The sequence below is a fragment of the Etheostoma spectabile genome, chromosome 9 (assembly GCF_008692095.1).
Source record: "Etheostoma spectabile isolate EspeVRDwgs_2016 chromosome 9, UIUC_Espe_1.0, whole genome shotgun sequence".
Classification (NCBI taxonomy): domain Eukaryota; kingdom Metazoa; phylum Chordata; class Actinopteri; order Perciformes; family Percidae; genus Etheostoma; species Etheostoma spectabile.
This window is the reverse complement of record NC_045741.1, coordinates 31744722-31769102: the sequence shown is the minus strand read 5'-3', so window position 1 is coordinate 31769102 and position 24381 is coordinate 31744722. Positions and strand designations below refer to the sequence as shown.

The window sequence follows — 24381 nt, the reverse complement described above, 5'->3', positions numbered from 1 at the left end:
GGGTGTAAAAGGGCGGCAGGTCAGAACCAAATCCAGAGGCCCTTACGGCGAGGACTGAGCCTCTGTATACGGGCGCGCGCTCTACCGGGTGAGCTACCCAGGCACTGGGAATTATATTTTTACTTTTAAAAATGGTCAGACACATTCATATTTATATTTTTAAATCTCCAGTTAGCTTTAAGCTCTGATTTAATGTAGGGCCCTATGGAATCTGACTTATAGCTCTTTTAAATCCTCAATTTCACGATTACGTCCATGATTCTGTTATCACAGAACAACTACTGGGCTCTCCAACACTGACAGTTGAGAAAAAGACAAAAAGGCCCAACCACTTTTCTAGGGGAAACCCTGTACATGCATATTTTTAATATAGATAGGGGATTTTTTCAATACAAAGAATTCTCATCTCAAGTTCAGTACAATTCCACACTTTTGAATGATTTCAGGACTTTGGTGAGCACACCATTGCTCTCATTACTGACAGAAACGGTGGACAATGCCAAAATAAGACTCAAGTCTAAGTGTACAATAATAAAATAAGTATTTAAAACAAGGGAAAAGACCCAAATCCGCCACATCAGTAATTCAAATTACAAAACAACTTGAGCACGCTGTGTGGCCCATGTATCATGACTGGGTAGAAAGATTTACTGTTGGCATTTGATATTTCGATTAACGTCATTTGAAGCACATTTGATATGATTCTTTAAATGTCTTTGTTTCTTCTTTTTCCAAAAAGGATTTTACACAATTCTTATGATGAATGCCACTTGTTGAAAAAACATGTGAAAATACAACATCCTTATATTTTTATTGTATAATGTGTTTTTTGTGCAAAAAACAACAGACACGTTAAAATCCAGCATCCTTAAATCTTTATTGTGTAATGCGTTCTTGTGAATAACCTACAATAAATATGGGAATACTTTGGATTGAGCATCTGACCAGCATCCACAAACTATGCAGGCCAGAGTGAATAAAGCAACACAAACTTCAAAATGGAGTTGATCTTAGTAAATAAAGTGACATAAACAGTATGTACTGAACAAAATTATAAACGCAACGCTTTTGTTTTTGCTCTCATTTTTCATGAGCTGAACTCAAAGGTCTAAGACTTTTTCTATGTACACAAAAGTCTTATTTCTCTTAAATATCGATCACAAATCTGTCGGTGAGCACTTCTCCTTTGCCGAGATAATCCATCCGCCTCACAGGTGTGGCATATCAAGAAGTTGATTAGACGGCATGATTATCAGACAGGTGTGCATTAGGCTGGCCACAATAAAAGGCCATTCTGAAATGTGCAGTTTTACTGAATTGTGTGTGGGGGGGGGGCAACCAGTCAGTGTCTGGTTTTAGGGTTAGGGTTCATCTGTGACGAGAACACTTCTCCAAAGTGCCAGACACCATCAAATGTGAGCATTTGCCCACTCAACTTGGTTTTAATGACAAACTGTGGTCAGGTCGAGAGAGACAGAGAGAGAGAGAGAGAGAGAGAGAGGGATGAACCCTAACTCTAACACCAGATACTGACTGGTTTTCGGACCACCCGGACCCCCGCAATACAGTAAAACTGCACATTTTAGAGTGGCCTTTTATTGTGGCCCGCCTAAGGCACGCACGTGCAGTCATCATGCTGTCCAATCAGCATCTTGATTTGCCACACCTGTGAGGTGGATGGATTATCTCGGCAAGGGAGAAGTGCTCCCTAACAGATTTAGACAGATTTGTGAACCATATTTGAGAGAAATAATCCTTTGGTGTACATAGAAAAGTCTTTGATCTTTGAGTTCAGCTCATGAATAATTAGGATGAAAACAAAAGTGTTGCATTTATAATTTTGTTCAGTGTACGTATGCTTTATGTACGTCTGTGATAGTAACACTGTGTGAGTGATGTCTGGGGCCTGAGATAGCAGCCCTCGGCCGGGCCGAGTGAAGAGAGTGGGGAGAACGTTTTGGTGTTTTGCTGTTATTCTGGGCAAACAGCAAATAAAAAAGTGAGATCAGTGAGTTTTTAGATCCTGTTAAGAGAAGGACTGAGTGGGTCTTTACTAGAGATGGTCCGATACAATTTTTTTTAACTTCCTGATACAGATTCTGATACCTGAACTTGCGTATCAGCTGATACTGAGTAGCGATTTGACACCAGTGTGTCATATATTTTACCAACAGCTGTATACTACTATTCTATATGGTTGTGATATGATTGCTATCATTGTTGTTGAACTCAGTGTGAAACATGAACAAACACACAATCAATGAACGCCGTTGAGCTTTCTAGTATTATCCAGTGTGACAGTGACTCATAATGGAAAAAGAACATAAATAAACTTCTTCTTCAGGGCTAAATTATCTGGTATCTCCAGTACTCGCCAACACCAATTCCAGCATTTTAGGCAGTATAAGAGTCTTTTCCCGATACTGGTTTTGGTATCTAAACATCTCTAGTCTTCACATCCAGCATCATCATCATAACCCTGTCCAACACTATCCAGCACATCAATGCATTAGCAATCCTTCAGTATGCTGGATTTTGCCTTTGAGCGTGATGTCCATGCTGAGGCAGCGCTTATTCTAGTTTTATACCGACTCAACTAAAGCTCTGATGATTGCCATGTCGCTCTGACAGAACGGGTTTACCCACAGGCTTCAGAGACCGGTCTAGGACGGCTGAGTCACGTGTAGTGTAGTATGCACCCTGTTCACTACAGAAACTGGACAATATAAATAAGAGACTCTACGTGTATTGCGGATTACATTCAGATGTGCGAGCAGAAGGACACTTGTAGAGGTATTCTTGGCACAGGAACAATGTTTAAACCCAACACCGTAGGAGGGCAGCCAGGTCTACGTGTTGCTTTGATCGCCAAAACACTGAACCAGGGCACTAAACCATGTAAATATACAGTAACCTGAGGCTTATTACTTGCAATACTTTGATATGTGACACTGGGGCAGAGTGTTCCGATCAATAAGCCTCATATACACACATTGTCTCTGCACCAAGAGCAGTGTGTGAACGCTGCTGCTCTCTGCTGGGACCGGGGCCCACCCGGCCTCTCGGCCCCCTCTTCAGTTGCTGGAGCAGGGGAAGGTGGACACAGTGCTGCATCCTGAGTGCAGACCATCAGCATCGTGCACCACAGATGCCATTGGTCCAGTCCTGGATGACCCCAGCCTTGACCAGCTTCAGCAGGAACTCCTTCTCTTTCGATATGTTGTGAGTCCAGGACTGCAGAGTAGAAAGTACAGATAAATGTGTGAAAATGTAAAAAGTAGAAGTAAAAAGTCTGGAAAATGTGGTTAAAGTATTAAGGCTGAATCCCATTTCTCCATCTTACTCCTTACCCCTGGCCCTTGAAACCAAGAGGTAAGGGGTAGGGGTGAAAACATACCCCTGTGAAATGGGACACCATGTAGTTACATCACCATACAGTATTGATCACAAACTTCCAAGACGCCGTCTGCAAGTGTAGTGTGTCAATGTCAATTGCGTGGATTTTGACAACAGTGTTGTATGCATTTATATATTTAATAGTTATTTTATGTTCACTTTGGTGGTGCAGAGGCAGATGTTCTTATCTGTGTAGTACTTAGGTCTTTTTGCAATACATATGTGCATACACACTGCATGGTCTGTTGTATATTTTTCAGTTATCACCGTTTTGAATGTCATTGATATTCAGAAAAGAAAATTGTTAAAAAATCTGTCTTCATTGCCCAATAAATTAAACAGGCAAAATCATTACATACATTTTTTTACAGATCCATTATCAACTATTAGAACCATAACTTACACGTCACACTTAAAAAGGCACTCAAATGTGTAAATTAAAAAAAGACCCATAAACTACAGCTGTTCAGATATTCCAGACCAGTCTGATGTCTGTTGGTCAGTAACACCCCCCCCCCACACACACACATTTCTTTCATCAGTGTCCCATATCATAACCAACAACAATGTACAAGTGCATGAACAGGAATTAATTATAAATGATTACAATAATACAGTACCAATGCAATAATGAATGGGTACAACATGGACACATGATTTAAGAAACCTCTGCTCGTTTTCAGCCCAAAAGTGGATCAGCTGCTGTGTGTCCTGCGTATAAAGTGGATCAGCCGCTGTGTGCCTACGTCCCTGTGTGAACAGGACGGTATAATAGTAAAAGGGGATCAGCTGTGTGTGTCCTGCGTCCCTGTGTGATACAGGACGGTAGATATGTATAAAAAATGGATCAGCTGCTGTGTTTCCTGCGTCCTGTGTGATACAGGACGGTATATATGTATAAAGTGGATCAACTGCTGTGTGTCCCTGCGTCCCTGTGTGATACAGGACGGTATACAGTGGTGCGAAAAAGTGTTTGCCCCCTTCTTCATTTTCTGTTCCTTTGCATGTTTGTCCACTAAGTGTTTCGGAACATCAAACCAATTTAACATAGTCAAGGACAACACAAGTAAACACAAAAGCAATTTGTAAATTAAGGTGTTATATTAAAGGTGAAAAAAAATCAAACCATCATGGCCCTGTGTGAAAAAGTGATTGCCCCCAAACCTAATAACGGTTGGGCACCCTTAGCAGCAACAACTGCAACCAAGCGTTTGCGATAAGTGCAATGAGGCTTTTACAGCGTCCTGGAGGAATTTTGGCCCACTCATCTTTGCAGAATTGTCTAATTCAGTTACATCAGAGGGTTTTAGCATGACATGAACGGCCTTTTTAAGGTCATACCACAACATCTCAATAGGATTCAGGTCAGGACTTTGGCTAGGCCACTCAAAGTCTTCATTTTTGTTTTTCTTAGCCATTTGGTGGTGGACTTGCTGGTGTGTTTAGGATCATTGTCCTGCTGCAGAACCCAAGTTCGTTTCAGCTTCAGTCAACGAACGATGGTCGGTCATTCTCCTTCAGGATCTCTTTGAGCAGCAGAATTCATAGTTCCTTTTATACAGCAAGTCTTTCAGGTCCTGAAGCAGCAAAACAGCCCCAGACCATCACACTACCACCTCCATATTTTACTGTTGGTATAATGTCTTTTTATGAAATGCAGTGTTCCTTCTACGCAGATATATGGACACAAACCTTCCAAAGAGATCCACTTTTGTCTCATCGGTCCACAGAATGTTGTCCCAAAAGTCTTGGGATCATCAGATGTGTTGTGGAGAAATTGAGACGAGCTTTGATGTTCTTTTGCTCAGCAGTGGTTTTCTCCTTGGAAATCTGCCATGCAGGCCATTTTTGCCAGTCTTTTCCGATGGTGGGGCATGAACGGACCTTAACTGAGGCAAGTGAGGCGCAGTTCTTTAGACGTTGTTGTGGGGTCTTTTGTGACTCTTGGATGAGGCGTCGCTGCGCTCTTGGGTAATTTGGGCGGGGCCGGCACTCTGGGAAGGTTCACCACGTCCATGTCTTCGCCATTTGTGGATAATGGCTCTCACTGTGGTTCGCTGGATTCCCAAAGCTTTGGAAATGGCTTTATAACCCTTTCCAGACTGATATATCTCAATTACTTTCTTTCTCAATTGTTCCTGAATTCTGGGTCTCGGCATGATGTGTAGCTTTTAAGGATCTTCTGGGGGACCTTACTGTGTCAAGCAGCTCCTATTTAGTGATGCTGATTGTGAACAGGTGTGGCAATAATCAGGCCTGGGTGTGGCTAGAGAAATTGAACGGGTGTGGACAACCACAATTATAGTATGTTTTAACAAGGGGGGCAATCATTTTTCACACAGGGCCAGATGGTTGGATTTTTTTCACCTTTATAATAAACACCTTCCTTACAATTGCATTTTGTGTACTTGTGTTGTCCTTGACTATTGTTAAATTGGTTTGATGTCCAAAACACTAAGTGTGACACATGCAAAGGAACAGGAAATGAGGAAGGGGGCAACACTTTTTCACACCACTTGTATATAGTAAAAGTGGATCAGCTGCTGGGTGTCTGCGTCCCTGTGTGTACAGGACGGTATATATAGTAAAGTGGATCAACTGCTGTGTGTCCTCCTGCGTCCCTGTGTGATACAGGACGGTATATAGTATAAAAGGATCAGCGCTGGTGTGTCCTGCGTCCCCTGTGTGATAACAGGACGGTAATATAGTAAAAGTGGATCAGCCGCTGTGTGTCCTGCGCCCTGTGTGATACGGACGGTATATAGTATAATTGGATCAGCCGCTGTGTGTCCTGCGTCCCTGTGTGATACAAGGCAGGTATATATAGTATAAGTGGATCAGTGCTTTGCCTTGCGTCCCTGTGTGATACAGGACGCTATATATGCATAAAGTGGATCAGCTGCTGTGCTTGCGTCCCTGTGTGATACAGGACGGTATATATAGTATAAAGTGGATCAGCGCCTGTGTGTCCAGCGTCCTGTGTGATACAGGACGGTATATATAGTATAAGTGGATCAGCGCTGTGTGGTCCTGCGTCCTGTGTGATACAGGACGGTATAAATAGTATAAAGTGGATCAGTGCTTTGGTCCTGCGTCCCTGTGTGACACAGGGGGATATATAGATATAAAGTGGATCAGCTGCGTGTGTCCTGCGTCTGTGTGATACAGGACGGTATATATAGTATAAAGTGGATCAGCTGCTGTGTGCCTTGCGTCCCTGTGTGATACAGGAAGGTATATAGTATAAAGTGGATCAACTGTTTGTGTCCTGCGTCCCTGTGTGAGCAGGACGGATAATAGTATAAAGTGGATCAGCCTGTGTGTCCTGCGTCCCTGTGTGATAAAGGAGGTATATATAGTTAAAGTGGATCAGCTGCTTGTGTCCTGCGTCCTGTGTGTGATACAGGACGGTATATATAGTATAAAGTGGATCAGCTGTGTGTGTCCTGGTCCCTGTGTGATGCAGGACGTATATAAGTATAAAGTGGATCAGCTGCTGTGTGCCTGCGTCCCGTGTGAACAGGACGGTATATTAGTATAAAGTGGATCAGCGCTGTGGCCGCGTCCCGTGTGATGCAGGACGGTAATATAGTATAAAGTGGATCACGCGCTGTGTGTCTGGGCCTGTGTGATAGGACGGTATATATAGTAAAAGTGGATCAGCTGCTTTGTGTCCTGCGTCCCTGTGTGTACAGGACGGTAATTAGTATAAAGTGGATCAGCCGCTTTGTGTCCTGCGTCCCTGTGTGAGCAGGACGGTATATATAGTATAAAGTGGATCAGCGCCTGTGTCCTGCGTCCCGGTGATAAGGACGGTATATATAGTATAAAGTGGATCAGCTGCTTTGTGTCCTGCGTCCCTGTGTGATACAGGACGGTATATATAGTATAAAGTGGATCAGCCGCTGTGTGTCCTGCGTCCCTGTGTGATGCAGGACGGTATATATAGTATAAAGTGGATCAGCTGCTTTGTGTCCTGCGTCCCTGTGTGATACAGGACGGTATATATAGTATAAAGTGGATCAGCTGCTGTGTGTCCTGCGTCCCTGTGTGATGCAGGACGGTATATATAGTATAAAGTGGATCAGCCGCTGTGTGTCCTGCGTCCCTGTGTGATACAGGACGGTATATATAGTATAAAGTGGATCAGCCGCTGTGTGTCCTGCGTCCCTGTGTGATACAGGACGGTATATATAGTATAAAGTGGATCAGCTGCTGTGTGTCCTGCGTCCCTGTGTGATGCAGGACGGTATATATAGTATAAAGTGGATCAGCCGCTGTGTGTCCTGCGTCCCTGTGTGATGATTTTTAAAAAGTTTCAATTAGGAACATGGTTGCAAGTATATATGTACAAGACTGCATAGAGCACCAAACAAGACTGTCGTAATTTTTAATTCAATTATTTAAGCCAAAATTACTTACATTTGTGTCTCTCTGCTCGATGCGGTAGCCATTGTTGCTGGTTGCACAATGTATATGTAAACCCTCGGAGTAAGCTCGCTCGGTTACAAATCCTCCCATTTTAGAATGTGTAATGGATCCAAATATTTAAAATGTAATGTTTAAAGGTCTAATCATTTCAGCTGGATTTAGGCCGTTATAATGTTGGCTAGTTTCATTTATAATGAAACATCAGATTTCATAAACTACATGCATTTTATGTGCAAATTAACTAGTAACTAAAGCTGTCAGATTAATGTAGCGTTGTTAAAAATACATTTCTTTCTGAAATGTAACGGAGTAGAAGCAAAATGTGGCGTGAAAAGACTCAAGTAAAGTACAAGTACCTCAACAATTGGACGTAAAGTGATAATACTATGCTTTTTCCCTTTTCTTTATAGTGTTATATATATTTTTTGTGCACTTTACAGGTTTACAAAGTGAAAACGTCCATCCCAAAAGATGGACCGAAAACACTGTTCACAAACTGCTCCAAACAGCTCTAGTGTAGTCCAGCCTTTACTTCCGTGACAAACGTGATACGAGACGTTATAATGCTCGCCTAGCTGCTAGCGTAGCACGCCCTCATACTTTGCAACGGACGAGCTAGCAGTACTTACTGCGCATGTGCGACTCCCAGCAAATTTAGTACAGAGGTGTGATGCCTCACTCTGTAGCTAAAACAGAGAGCTCAACACACTGGGTGAAAAGAGGAGCTGCAGCAAAAAAGAACAACAAAGCTATGGTGTTTTCTGAAAATTAAGCCACATAAACCTATTCTGGTACAACCTCTAAATACAATTATGAACATGAAAATGAGCATAGGACAGTGCTGGAGTAAATGTACTTAAAACAATGTACATGATTGGCTGCATGCTAAACAAATACAAGTTCTGTCTGTTTGCATTTCACTTTGGTTAATGTTATTCTACAGGCTGTGCATGTCATTGATATGTTCCCATGTTCATATGGTTTGTTTGTTTCCTCGATATACTGCGTGTTTAGTTTTCACTCAATCAATGTGGATATGTTATCCGGATGATGACATCCGATCACAGGCCTTTAGATATTCGCTCGGTACTAATACTGTAAGAGAACACGTACAGTCTCCTTTTTCCTTGCATTGTGATCCCATCTCCATATGCAAGGTGAGGGTCTTGTGACAGCCAACGGCATCTGTAGGCTCCTTTTCAGTAACCTTAACATTACTTACACTGTATGAAGGTGATCAGAGCCAGTGGAGAAGCTAGCTAATGCTAGTTTGATCTGCATTTCTGAATTTTCAACGCCATTTATTTATTATCTTATTGAAAAGTGATTTACTGACGTGGGCTGGCTGTTTGACATGTTCTATTGGCTTGTCTACATAATTTTGTCTCCGAAGCAGCCACTGTCATGAGTCACATGGGTCTGGGTCATTAATGGTTTTAGTCATCAGTAAACATTTATATCATTTTAAACATTTAACAGTAAGGGGTATAAATACCTTCTTTTTAATATTTTTCTGACATTTTGGAAAGTGATTAATCCATCAATTGAGAAAATAATTAAATTATAATACATGTAATGGTTTCAGCCTTAAATAATATCACGGTCACTATCAATATCAGTTTTGCTGAGTGCAAAAATGTATCAACATTAATCTGAGATGCCATAGTAAGGTTTGGTTAGGTGTTGCTTGAAACAATATGATGAGTCTAAAAGGTCTAACGGGCGATACAGACAACTCTGTTCACCAGCTTGAACACCAACACAGCTACCTGCCAGCGGCTTCTCTGAAATGAAGTGAGGTAATCAGCATTCACCCTCATGAGGTCATCATGAGCTGATCTAGAGCTCAGCAGTGTCAAACTCAAGTTCCCTAAGGGCCACATCGTAAAAAGAGAATCCCATCAAGGGCCAGACATGTATACTTTATTGACATGCTTTTATTCACTCAAAAAAAAAAAAGTCAAGTATTTTTGACTGTATTCCTGCATGTCCCATATGGTCACATTCACAGTTTGGTCCCCACAAAGCCCTAAAAATGTCAGCAAAAACGTTCCTCAGCTATCATAAAAAACAAAGCCAAAACCATGACAAAAATGCAACAACAAAAAAAAACGCAATAAAAAAGCACCAAAAACGTTGGAAAAAGTGGCAAAAAGTAGGTGGGATTGATGCTGAACCAAAATTATTATATGGGCCAGATCAAAATCCACGAGTGGCCGGATTTTGCCCACGGGCCTTAAGTTTGACACATGTGATCTAGATACAGTGGCCTGCATAACTTTACACACCCATGAATAAAACGTCTTTTGGAAACTGCTCCTAATTAATTAAATAATTTAAAAAAATTAAGGAGAATCCAACCTTTGAAGGACACCAATTTTTTTTTGTGAATGAATAATTTATTGTAAATAAATGTTCTTCCTTAAAGAGATTGGCATGGTGTTATTTCAGTTAGCTTATTAACTGGTTTGATTTGCATTGAGAGATGATCTTATGGAAAGTTCCCCATGATTATCTCTATGTATGGTGAAGGGTATGTGATGATGTGGGGGGTATTTTAATTCCAAAGGCTAAGGGAACTTTATCAGGATGCATAGTATCCTGGATCCATGAAATAACGTGCCTATAATAATAAAAATCTGCCTGCCTCTATCGGAATTTAACATAGGGGTGTGTGTATTTATGCCCTGTAAGGAAGAACATTTATTTATTTACAATACATTATTCATTCACAATGAAAGTTGGTGTCCTTAAAAGGTTGGATTTTCCTAATTTTTTTGAATTAAGGCATTACGCTCAATTTCCAAAAGATGTTTTCTTATTCCTCTTTTTAATCAACTTTAGCATGGCTGTGTTAACTTATTCAAGCCACTGAGCGAGACACTACTCTGGTGGTGTTTTTTTAACCTAATAAAGCCAAAAAAACTCTCTCTCTTGCTCTCTTCTTTGGCAACGTGTCAATCAATTGTAATTAAAATTGTAGCTCTTGCAATTTGAACATCTGACTCTTTCTAAAGTTGATTCGGATACCCTACCAAAAAACAGTCAATGTAGGCTAATGGAAGACTGCAGAAATGAGCTAATTTCTCTCCTGTCTCAATTATACATGCCGCGAGTCGGGGCCAAGCAGCTCTGTGCCTCTTTGAACTGAAACACAAGTCTTATGAAAAAAGGATGAAGGGGATTGCATGTCTGTCTCAGTAACCTGGGCTAAGAGTGATTTATGAGCGGGCTGGAGACTGTGCAGTGTGAACACTGTATGTAGTGTGCCGTGACTCAAAAACCGGTACCCAGCAAAGTTCCTACACTTGAGATTTCGTACACATCCTAGGCCACCACGCAGCATGCTGGGTAAATCCCTCCTGAGAGGCATTTTAAATGAGTGAAAGGTCACAGTAAACTGTTCCAGTGTTGCGTAAACCTGGAAAACTAACAAATAGGATGGTGGTCGACATGTTGGTCAGAATGCTAACAAATTTGGGGCTTGTGAATAATGTGTGGGAGTACCGTCCATTAGGAGAAAAATGTGGAGGAAATAGTGGGTCACACACCTGTGGATGGAGGGGATGAATCATCAACTTAGAAGTCTGACTGAGTCCTTCACAAATTTAGGCTACTACTGCATCACAAATCTAGCAAAATAAAAAGACCAACAAGGTTTCTCTCAAATGGCTACAAGGTTTCAGCAGATACACCAATCTGTTTAAGTTAAACTAATAATTGAATTATCCTCCCTTTGCAAACAGGGGAACTATGATGATACTGCAGCTTCAGAGAACATGATTGAAGGGGTGCCATCACTGCGGAGTTTTCAGAACAAACAAGGAGGTAAATATTGATTTCTTAGCAAAAAATAAAGGTTAATTCAGTTTGAAATTAAAGTGATGGTTAAATTAAAAAAAAAACATTTCCTTGTATCCTTATCCTGTGTCCCTGACCACACCACTATCCCCACTCATCATATAAAACCACTGCTTACTCAGCTAGCAAAGTGATAGCATGGGTCAAAGGGGTGTGTCAGTTGGAAAAACAAAAACTTAATTTCCAAAAGAATGAAGATGAAGTCCTCCCAGGTGGGGGAGGTGTGGTTTAAAGCTAACACTCCTCTTCAGCTTTGGATCTCTGTAATCCCTAAATCACACTTGAGCAATCCAATCAAATCAAAACGGATTTGATTTAAATCCCGCTCACAACTTTTGGCCGCTCACATAATCGGTTTCACTAAGAAATACATCACATTTTGGAAGATTAAGACGATCCAACTGCTGTTTCGCTCTGACTTTGAGGGGAACACACTGGTGGCATTTGTAGCACATACCAGGTAAGCTGCAGACGTGATTAAAATACTCAAGCCTGAATTTGCGAATCCATGGCGTGAATGCGTGTGGGTGTGATGATGTGCCAATCTATGTAAACCTTTAAATAGAAAAAAATAGCGTACGTTCTGTCCCATGTTGTACCCTGCTGGTGTTTATAGCCCTTAAATTTATTTTACAGGAAGAATGGATCAAAGAAAAAAGGGGGATACATGTCAAATTAGCTTAAAAAGTGTTAGACTGACATCTTGTGCTACAGAAAGCTCAGTTTTATACAGTATCATACCAAATCAGGTCTTTAGTTACCTCCTTGATGGCTGACATCCTGATCTTCTCATAGTAGTGCATAGGGGCATTGGGGGTGTCCATGTTGTAACCAAATCCAGCTACAGCTACTTCATCACAGTTATGAAGGGCCATCGTTATGGCAACTGTCCCCAAGGTTGGGATATTCTGAAAAAACAGGGAGAAATAATGAGTGTATCAGGACTAGTAACCCGGATCATGAACAGTGTGTAGTGTCCAAAATCCTCCTATTGGTTTCTATTATGCTTTGTATCAACTCATTTGGCAATGGCTTGAATGTAACGAACGCTCACTTTTACAAATAAAATTACGCGCTAAATTCTTAATGCTGCGTCCGCATCTTGACTGTCCACAAATGAACTACCAACAGAATGTCGAGACTGACTGACACTGCACCGAGGACCGAGCCGGTCCGAAGAGAAGAGCAGAACGGTGCCGCGGCTACGACAAAGATAGGCCTCTGATTCTTAACTTTTTCAAATGCACAAGCAAAACCAAGCTCTGTACACCCTTGATTAACCCCGAAAGACGTACGTTTTCTCACGGTTGTGGTTATACCGTGACAGTAGTGAACATATGAATGTACTGGAGACAAGCCGTATGGTGATTGTGTGGATATCTTCCAGATGTGAAATCTGAAGAATGGTCCTATTTTTAACAGCCTAATCGTAACACTTTTTCAGGCTCTGTGGAGGTGCTCGGCTCCCAGCGGCATCTGCTGTGTGTTCACAGAGGCCTTCATAATGGAAACAGACAAACAGAGGAGTCAGCTACCAGAGCTGCAGTCCTGACCATTAACTCACTGCTGTGCGCTAAACAGCTCGCTGTTCCTAACACTTTACTACCTGGACAGAAAACGATGCTAGGGAAAACAACAGGTATCTCACCCCTCTGCCCATCATTCCACCGTTGTAAGGTAAACCAATGAATTTGAAGGAAGCCTCCTGGATAAAGTAGGGGTTTAGGATGCGCATGTCGCTGGGGTCTCTCGGAACTTGCATGGCCACTGACTTCCAGAAGCCTTCAGTGCTGCGCTGAGAGACAAAGAGCAAGAGAATAAAAACAGCGTAGTTAATGTGAACCTCCACGGAAGCGCATCGCTGCCACACCAGAAAAAGAAAAACAGATCACTGTCCGGTTATAATGTGAAACATTTGTCATGACAAGATATTTTAGTGTTAAAAGATGATGATTCAGGAATTATGATTCGATAAACCAGAGCAGGTTTTTCTCCCATCCGGGAATGCTGTTGGAATGAATTCCGAAGGTAAAATATAATTCGAATAGGGAAAAAAATCCATACTATTCAAATTTTTTTTTTTTTTTTATAAAATAGGTTGACTAACGTTAGCTAATCACCCTCTTCTCATGTCACGTCTGATGAACAATACGTTACGGGAGTGAGAAACACATGGCCTTGTGAGCTAACGTTATGTACTGAGTATTGTTAGTACATGGGGGAGTGACAGGCTGCGGCTGGAAATTGCAAGAAAGATGAGAAATAGTTCTAACATGACCCCAAAATCGACATCCACCGAGCCAAATTGCTTACGTTATCAATAGTTGGCTTGTTTCCTAACTGCATTGCGAGTTATAGGAGCTTCATGGAGAAAGCTAAAGTTTATGTTAGCTGCCCTACAGCTAGCAGAGCTTTGACTTCATACAGTACATTACTTTTTAACAGGTGTATTCTCTGTAACGTGACCATCTGCAAGAAACCGGTTGCTTATAAAATCACTAAAATAGTAGCGACAGCACTGTTTGGCTTAGTTATCGATGCCGTTAGCATCGTGGCTAACATACTTCAATTGTTTCGGCTGTGCTTTCTAACATTATGTTATTGTGCTAACCGAGCAACATTCAATTCAATACACTTGTTACATCCTGTTTCATTACAGAGTGTGTGTGATGGAAAATAATGTAAACACAGAGAGGCGTGCCAGAAATGCACTGCGCCATGACTTAGGTCCTCTTCGAAGCCAGGCTGATGTTGGAAGTCCCTCTAGTGGACAGAATGTGTAACAACAAACACATGCTTATAGTGGCGTAGACAATACATAAGCCTGAGTAGTGTAGTACATATTTATAACAGGCTGCATTTTAGCATTAAATATTCAAATATTATTAGAATACTTAAAAAAATAACGAATGAAATTCAAATGGTATTATAGAGGAAGACTGACAGGTCTAGTGTCGACTAGTCAGACCTTCCTCTACAACACTTTGGAGGAAGGTCTGGCAATGCGAGACTAGGTTCAAAGTAACAAAGCAGTTAAAAAATACAATTTTTGCAAAAATAAATTTGTTGTGATTTGATTACATGTATGATGAATTTTACAGTAATTTCTCAATAACCTCAAATATTTAAGCATTTTGTGTACTGACATTAATAATTAATAATGATGACGAGTTACACGACAATACTGGTATATCCGTGCTAATAATATACTGGCCCAAACGATTAATCGATCACGGTTGCACAAATTCCGCCAGTATTTACTGGTAAGGAACTAATGTATTGCAGAAGTTTCGGTCATTTTTAAAAGATTTAAAATGATTTAACCCCAACTAAACTCTGTTTCTGTGTCATAATTTTCTTTACACAATTCTAAATTATTAAATAAAAAAAAAACATATTGCTGAAACAATTAGTCATCATGAAGGTTATTGCATAACAATTACCAACAATATCCATGAATAGTTATCAATTCATATTACCATGCAAAGTGGACAGGGGTGGAACATATGATGGTGCTTAAGCAGCCCGGTGAAAGCAATAGCCTGAGTTGAGGTCTGGGGGAGGGGGTCAACACCATTAAAGCTCTGATGAAAAACAAGCGGAGCAAACAAAGCCAGTCAGAGAAGGAAGCCCCTGTATCAGTATACCTGGGGCCATTACACTAATTACCAGCAGTCTGCCCAGCAGTCCTGATGTCTCTTTATGAACAGTTACTGGGATACCTGCCTCTTGAGTTCGCTCAGGTATGCTGGAGTGAGGGGCGGGGAGAAACCCAACAGCACTGATATGAGCTATTAGCTTTCTAGCATAGCGGTGTTACTTTGTTAGACTGTAAGCGCCTCACTGGCGGATCAGGTGGTAATCCTGTCTGACTGAGACCATTTTGCTCCTTTATCCCTGTGGGAAACCCAACACCTCTGCGCCGCTGGCAGCACTAGAAGGACACGAGTCTGTGGAAAACCCATCTGCACACAGCCGACGGGATCAGATAACAAGCGATTCACTTGTCCCTAATGACAGGATCAGTAAATATGCTTATATACAGATAATTCTACATCAACAAACGTTAGTATATACAGTAAATCAGTCTAACCTATGTCACAAAGTCAGGTTGCAGCAATTGGGCTGCAACTTTTGCAACAAAAACATTGCAAAAGGCTATGACATATCGCGAAAGACGCTCAGAGATTTTTTGTGTTAGACAAAAGAAAATATCAGAAGAAAACTGCACTTTAAAATAAAACTGTCATTCTTTTTTAGTGGTGCCGTTATATTCAATTCAATGTTTTATTTGTTCAATAAAGAAATGTTGGAATGATTTACTTTCATTTGTTTTAAGTTTAAAAAGTGATTTGTTGTATTTTAGCAGAATATTCTTAGAAATGCAGAACTGAGTACACTTTAATATCTGTATATGTATTGCAAGTAATATCGTTCTCACGATATTCAACATTATCGCATATTTTTCTCATATTGTGCAGCTGTAAATAGCATGCAACTCCATTCATTTATAGTCCTACACTGGGACGCTTAGAATATGTCATTAACAACACTAGTTGTTCTGCCAAGTCCATGTGTACTGAGCTATTACAGTAAAATATGACCTGCTTAACATCAGCCTGCAAGCATTTAGCCTAGCTTAAAGCACTTCTGTGCCTAAGTAAAATCTCACATAAAAGCTAGCATGGCTATAGAATTGTGTTTTATCAGTACTTATACAGAAAAAAAAACTGACTAAGATTCTGTGTGTGATTTGAGGTAAGATTTATTACATTAATAATAATTTTGACTTTTATAGCGCCTTTCACAAACCCAAGGATGCTTAACAAACAGGGGGGGGGGGGTTTAAGAGGTGGCCAGGAGAGATTAAATTCCATAAGCCTCATTATTAATACTACATGTATCCAAAGCGACTTACAATTGCTATAAATGTCAGAGGTCACGCTGGAGCAACTAGGGGTTAAGTGTCTTATTCAGGGACACATCGGTTTATGTATTGCAGTGGGATTTGAACGCAGGTGTCCCATACCAAAGGTATGTGTCATATCCCCTGCGCCATCACCACCCATTTACGGAGTTATTCTCTCTAATATAAAATCACATTTATTTGTTGACGCTTCCTTTTGAAAATACCTTGTCCAAAGAATGCCAATTTCCTTATCTTAGTGCAATCACTTTCCCTCCAGCCAACGCTTGCCCATTCATAACTAGTGAGCATGTGTGTGTGTGTCCGTCTATTATCTGGTGTGTTTTCTGCACTCTTGTGCTCTAGGGGAGGAAACTTGATCTCCCGCATGAAGTGTTGTTGTGAATGAAAATTCAACAAGTCTATTCAACATGATGGATGGCTCAAATGTTACACCTGTACTGTCTTTACACACTGCCAACAAAGACACATTCTACCAATGCTACTTACCACTTATACTGTACGTGTCCTTGGGTTTTACACAGCAGATTACAGAGGAGAAGTTAGTGGCAGAGGAGAGGTTTAAGAGCACAGTATTTTAAAAAACAACCTAGTTTGTAGACATTGTTAAGTGTCTTACTCAGGAACAAATGCTCAGGGCATGTATCTTATCCACTGCACCATCACGACCCAGAAGAAGTTCTACCACAACAATGTCCTTCCTGAGGCTATTTTGCAGAGTCACTGTGATTGTGTAAGACGCTCAGCGCCGTCCAAGATTATTCTGATTGGTAATCAGAAATGCCAAAAATCCAGAGCACTTTTTTTTTTTTTTTCTCACAGTGGAACTGGTGGTGAAAGTAAAAAGGTTTTTTTATGTAGCCCCGCAATTGTAATGTCAGGAAGGTGGTAATGCAGGGGGTTTTAGATGCTGTTGGCGGCTAGGACAAGCCCTTCATTTGAAGCATATTGGGGCCCTTATGGGTTCATCTAAAACATTCATTATTAAAAGAGAAATATTTTGTGACCGTGGTGCACGGTCTGCTAAGATCAGCGGATGATTCAAACAGCGGTCCATCAAGTTTTGCATCATCCGGCAAATCTTGGCAGACCTCAGCTGCTCTCGGGTAGCTCCATTGACTAGAGCCAAGAAGGGAAGCCAGTCACTGTTCATCTAAACACACTGCCCACACAAAGATGAAACAGAGCTGGAAGCAAAAAGGGCAAACTATCCCTTTAAATCATGCATTCATGCACTTTTCTGACTTCATCCCGATTGTGGAAACATGCCAGACGATACCACAAATAACTAACTCTAAAAACTTCAAAATTCAATCATATGCAAAAAGATGGCAATTTGAGAAGCAATGTTCTTTGTTTTCTGGTTGCTCTGCAATTAAAATGGTTCAAGTGTGTGGGTTTAACAAGCACATTTTAATGCAATTGTAAAATAAAAAATAGACTAGAAGAGAAGTGTAAAAGCATGCCTCAGGTCACAGTGCTAACAATGTGATGGAGCATGTGTGAGAGCCGGTGTGGATGGCATCAACAGCTAAAAAAAGTGTTTAATGGCTTCCACTGTAGACAAGACATAGGCCTGTTGACAACAAACAACAGGGATGTAGCAATACAGCTGCGACAGCATCAGTGCTTCCACCTGTCAGTGGAGGTGAAATGTGATCCAGGACTAGGACCACCCTGGTGATAGCCACATGAGGCCCAAGCTTCCTTCTCTGCCTCCAGTGCTGCAGCAGAATGACAGCTGCTGTCGGAGGCTCATCAGATCTGAAGTCTCATACTCCCCACTCTGGCTGCCAGTTGAATAGGTATGCACACTAGACATCAGGTGATTCTCGGTACTGAGAGTCTAAAACTGGCAAAGGGCCAAACATTGTTGCATTGTTGTCTACAAAAGGTGCATCAATCAAAATTAAGCAATGGATTAAAACATCTAAGGTATACCTATGTAGGTGTAGGTTGTTCATTTTGAACACAATATATGGAAAGCTACCTGATAAAACAAGCTCTCTTTGCTGATGGGTGTCCTTCAAGTGGTTATAAATTGACATATTATCGTAAACATGTATGCCTACACATGTTAGACATGTTTGCTTTTCACTTGCCCATGACTCTATGGTACCTCCCATTACAGGTTATAGTAATTGTACTTTTTCTGGTAAATACTCCGGAATACTCCGTAAATACTCTGTTTTTCCGGAATTCAAAGATAGCCATTCAGAATCTTAGTGGATTTCCACTCCGCTGCAAGTTTATTAGGTCCACCTTGCTAAAACTAATGCAACTTAATATGTCAGTCCAGCAAGAAATCTTCCCTTCATGAAGGTTATAATGTTAGGTTTTTGTTCAAATTGTTTTAAAGAGGTGGAAATTCACTTGGTCACATTGGGGGCTGCAGTGCTCGGTACTTTTAATCTTTAAATTGATATTAGATTTACTGTACCCACATTGATATAAATGGAGTGGACACATTTTATTGTAATATATCTTGTAGTGTCTTATCTCAGAAAAGGATACAAGGCTGGAGCATACAATATATCTTAATATTTGGATCTATTTAAAGGTTTTTGCGTATTTGACCCCATTTGTTTACTGTCAGGGAGGAATGGACAGGGAGTACAAAGCAGATATGTTGTAACTCTGGCTGCAGGAATGTGTGACATTCCCAATCAAGCATGTACAACCATAAAGCCTGTTCCCACATAGAGATGTTATTGGCCAACATGACAGCAGAGGAGGCAGCTTTGGTATGCTGGATTGATGTTCAGGCTTATAATAACTACCAAAGGGCTAAACAGAGGGAACTTGTTACACACAGATAACCGTCCCTTTCTACTACAATCCAGGGTAGAGCTGGGTAATATGGAGAAAATCAATTATCACAATATTTTTGACCAAATACATCGATGTCGATAGCAAGCACAAGGCTCCCTCATTTTGTGGAGTGCTTCCCATCTCCACCCTTTCATCTATCAATGCCCAGCACCATTTGTTTTTACCTCCTTTCTCAACTAAAGTTGTATTTTCTTCAGGTTTGATAAACTTTGCTTCAATGTTTTTTTTTTTTGCTGCGTTGCCGGGTTATCACGAATACCAAACCGCACTAGCATTTCGTTTCAAAGACCCGCCCTAATTTGCCAGAACTCGTTTCATTGGTAGGTGGAACTACGATGATTGGTTAAACCCAGCGCATCAAAAACAAATCCCAGGTGGACTTTTAAATGAATTTATTCATTTTTATTTTTGTCTAAAATGTAACTGTAATTCTTGTTTAGTGGTGCCTTTATATTTAATTCAATGTTCTATTTGTTCACTAAGGGAATGTTGGAAATTATTTACTTTCATTTGTTTTAAATTCAACAAGCAATTTTGTATTTTAGCAGAATACTCATAGACATGCAGAACTCAGTACACTTTAATATTGGTTTATGTATAGCAAGTAAAATAGGAATATATATTGCCCAGCACTTATCCAAGATATCTGAAAGTCAGTATCTGCAATGAGAAACTTCTCTCTGAACAAACGTACCAAATTTCATCTCCTCGGTGGAGTGTGTGTGTCATTCACAGCCACTGAGTAGGTGCTCTTGTTCCGTCCTTTGCAACAGAAAAGTTGTGATGGTACTTCATTGTGTTTTCCACTGTTGATAGCGTGTTAGTGAGGTTGACCCACACTGGCTGGACAACATTTTGTGTGTTGTTTCTCACGCTGATGGATTTCAGAAGCATGGAGGAATGCAAAACTGCTATAGGTGTGAAGACATCTGCATTGCAGCTCTGCCTCATCTTTCTGTGTATGCGCTACAGAGTTACCCAGGGACATCCAGATGCAGAAAATTCTGTCTGTAAACCACAACGCCAAAATCACCAGTGTGAGAGAGTGAGAGAGGTGTTTAAAATAAGATTTTACGATTTAGGACAATATTTTATTTGTTTGTTTGTTTTGTAATGTGTAAGTATGTAGATCTTTTAAAACACGTTTATGTTGCCATAAATAAAACTGTAGGGACATATCTGCAATGAGATGATATTAAGTTGGATTATGACCTCAAAGGTTTCCCAGGCTGCATTTTAATTTCTCTGCTCACCCAGGTCACAGACTTCCATCACTCCTCCCCTCTTGCTATCGTTTCTCTTCACTTTACCTTTTTGCATGCCACAGTGTAATGTGTAAATGAGCAGGAAACCCAACCAACCCACATGGGATTGCACATTTAACCCTGGTATGGTTTTGACCTTGTGAGTCTATGTGTGTGTGTGTGTGTGTGCGTGTGCGTGTGTGTGCAGACAGATACGTTTGTCTGTCTTTCTGCAGACAAATTAAGTACAAACGTTGAAGTACTTGTACAGGGTGGCTGTGGCTCAGTGGTAGAGCGGTTGCTTGCCAATTGGAAGGTTGGTGGTTCAATCCCCTTGCAGTCCCATGTCGTAGTGGTGGGGCCAGACACTGAACCCAGAGTTTCCCCCAATGCTGCGCCATCGGAGTGTGAATGTGTGTGAATGGTTCCTGTACTATGTAAAAGCGTCTTGTTAAGACTAGAAAGGCGCAATTTAAAATACAGCACATTTACATTACTTGTGTCTTTTCTTTTCAAGCAACTTTCTACTTCTACCCCGTTACATTTCAGAAAGAAATAATGTGCTTTTTACTCCACTACATTAATCTGGAAGATTGGAGTTATAGATACAGTGGTGTGAAAAAGTGTTTGCCCCTCTCATTTCCTGTTCTTTGCAAGTTTGTCACACTTAAGTGTTTCGGAACATCAAACCAATTTAAACATAGTCAAGGACAACACAAGTAAACACAAAATGCAATTTGTAAATGAAGGGGTTTATTATTAAAAGGTGAAAAAAAAAATCCAAACCATCATGGCCTGTGTGAAAAAGTGATTGCCCCTAAACTAAACTGGTTGGCACCCTTAGCAGCAACAACTGCAACCAAGGTTTGCGATAACGTGCAATGAGGCTTTTACAGCGTCCTGGAGGAATTTTGGCCCATCATCTTTGCAGAATTGTCCAATTCAGTTACATTAAAGGGTTTTCGAGCATGAACGGCCTTTTTAAGGTCATACCACAATGTCTCAATAGGATTCAGGTCAGGACTTTGGCTAGGCCACTCAAAGTCTTCATTTTGTTTTTCTTCAGCCATTCGGTGGTGGACTTGCTGGTGTGTTTAGGATCATTGTCCTGCTGTAGAACCCAAGTTCGTTTCAGTTGAGTACACAAACAAGTGGCGGACATTCTCCTTCAGGATCTCTTGGTAGACAGCAGAATTATAGTTCTTTTATCACGGCAAGTCTTCCAGGTCCTGAAGCAGCAAAACAGCCCCAGACATCACATACACACATATTTTACTGTGGTATAATGTTCTTTTTATGAAATGCAGTGTTCCTTCTATGCCAGTATACTTGGACACACACCTTCCAAAGAGTTCCACTTTGTCTCATCGGTCCACAGAATGTTGTCCCAAAAGTCTTGGGATTCAGATGTGTTGTGGAGAAATTGAGACGAGCTTTGATGTTCTTTTTCTCAGCAGTGGTTTTCCCTTGGAACTCTGCCATGCAGGCCATTTTTGCCCAGTCTTTCTGATGGTGGAGGCATGAACGCTGACCTTAACTGAGGCAAGTGAGGCCTGCAGTTCTTTGGACGTTGTTGTGGGTCTTTTGTGACCTCTTGGATGAGTCGTCGCTGCGCTTTGGGGTAATTTTGGGCGGGCGGCCACTCCTGGGAAGGTTCAATACTGTTCATGTCTTCGCCATTTGTGGATAATGGCTCTCACTGTGGTTCGCTGGATTCCAAAGCTTTGGAGGCTTTAAACCCTTCCAGACTGATAGATCAATTACTTTCTTCTCAATTGTTCCTGAATTTCTTTGGGTCTCGGCATGATGTGTAGCTTTTAAGGATCTTCGGTGGACCTTACTGTGTCAAGCAGCTCTATTTAAGTGATGCCTTGATTGTGAACGGTTGGGCAATAATCAGGCCGCGGTGTGGCTAGAGAAATTGAACTCAGGTGTGGACAACCACAGTTATAGTATGTTTTAACAAGGGGGCAATCCCTTTTTCACACAGGGCCATGATGGTTTGGATTTTTTTTCACCTAATAATAAACACCTTCATTTACAAATTGCATTTGTGTGTTTCCAACCGCTTCTTGTTGAAAATTGTGATATTTGTGAATTCTGGTGTTCCACAGGTTTTTGTAATGTACAAATTAGAAATGTGCGTGAAAACAGGTGGATGGAAACATTTTCACTGACTACTCTTAATACCAACTGTCTGCATTCATCAGTGGCAAAAAAAAAGTTTTTTAGCTGCCTTACCAGTTTCTGCTTGAAAACCATGTGTAAGAGCCACTTGAAGTCCAGAGGTTTAAAGGCCGAGAGGACAAACAGGGACTCAGACTCGTAGCCATCCATCTTCTGGATGGCCCCCTCTGGATAGGAGATCCTCATGGTGGTTTTGGAGCCAACATCGTTCTCAAAGCCTTTCACTGGGGCCTGATTCAACCTGAAAAATCAATTGGAAAATGCCCTGTCAAAATACTTTCATTTTAAACAGCAATTTACAAATCACAGCATTAGTCAAATCACCAAATACAAAAGTTGAAATGCTTACATGACTTCATCAAGTCATTTTTATATATAAAGCCGAGCATTACTGCTTTAAAATTTGCACACCGTACGACACCCTCGGTCCATGAAGAGAACAAGTGGGCAAGTTGATTACATTCTCTCATGCGGCTGCCGCTACCGGAAGAGGATGACGGCACAAAAACCCTAACATAAATCTTAAACTGCAGAGACAACAAGAAAATATCACTGGACAATTTGACAAAATGAACAAACTACGAACAGCTCGGTGACGATGGTGTAATCCTTGGCCTGTTCGGTCTCCTGCATGCTCCAGAGAAAGAGAGAGAGAGACGACTAATAAGTAGTTAGTAGTAGTAGTAGTAGTAGTAGTAGTTATACAATTCCTGCAACAGGATAACACTGTATAATGTATGAAGCCTTATTTGCACGGGATTAGTATCATCTGGGGACCTTGTCCCCGTTTGGTGTGGCGCACACAGGATAAGCAAATCCAGCTTTTAGTTGATTATACCGACTTAATTGTATCTCGAGAGTTGGGTACTCAGAGGTATGCAGGGGACGGCCAGAGCAATGGCTGCCGCACTGCACTTGGGTTGGCGTTTTTGGCCATGCCTGGTAAAGGTTACCAGAGGGCTTAACCTTTCCTCACCGCGACAGCACCCACACAGCATTACCGTCACACCCTTAGACGACGGGAGGGCGTTGACTTGGGGACAGAGGTCTCCAGTCGGGCCGTGGTCCAGTCTACTTTGGTCATGAAAGGAGGCAACCGCAGCCCCCTTGCAATCCCATATTTGTCTTCGTGAGAGGGATAAAAAGGTGCACAGAAACTAAAACCTTGAAAAAATTATATACGACCCCGCATGATATGTTGATTTGCAAGAGACTTTGTGTTTGGCAAAATATGGTAGGTCATTTCCGTGGGAATTTTTCATTTATAAATTGCAAACATGGCCGACTCGCGCAGGATTAAGATTAAATCAAACTTGACCAACTGCCACTTTTCTCGTTTGAAAGCCAAGATGTCTCTCTCTCATGGATGGGCCAAATTCTCTGTGTGGCAAAGCAGAGATAGGGGAGGTAACCTTGCTTCTTATGACCTCATAAGGGGCAAGATTCCAAAACGGTCCATCTGAGGTTTCATTTTCTCAAAGGCAGAGCAGGATACCCAGGGCT

At 41.2% G+C, this 24381-nt stretch overlaps 1 protein-coding gene and 1 long non-coding RNA gene across 4 annotated transcripts in view; one reads left to right on the top strand and one right to left on the bottom strand.

The window, feature by feature from the left end:
• Positions 1-9780, top strand: part of LOC116695802 (uncharacterized) — a 15287-nt gene extending 5507 nt beyond the window's left edge. The window contains exon 3 of the long non-coding RNA XR_004333554.1: positions 9681-9780. This is a non-coding gene — a long non-coding RNA (uncharacterized LOC116695802). The remainder of the gene's footprint in view (positions 1-9680) is intronic.
• Positions 861-24381, bottom strand: part of st3gal3a (ST3 beta-galactoside alpha-2,3-sialyltransferase 3a) — a 44782-nt gene continuing 21261 nt past the window's right edge. For 2 of the 3 annotated variants that reach the window (XM_032526270.1, XM_032526271.1), the window contains exons 8-11: positions 22933-23119; positions 13337-13483; positions 12450-12596; positions 861-3234 (exon numbers count right to left, since the gene is read on the bottom strand). In XM_032526270.1, coding sequence (XP_032382161.1) covers positions 3130-3234; positions 12450-12596; positions 13337-13483; positions 22933-23119 — 586 coding nt within the window. In that variant the 3' untranslated portion in view covers positions 861-3129. The remainder of the gene's footprint in view (positions 3235-12449; positions 12597-13336; positions 13484-22932; positions 23120-24381) is intronic. The other variant, XR_004333553.1, reaches the window with a different exon arrangement.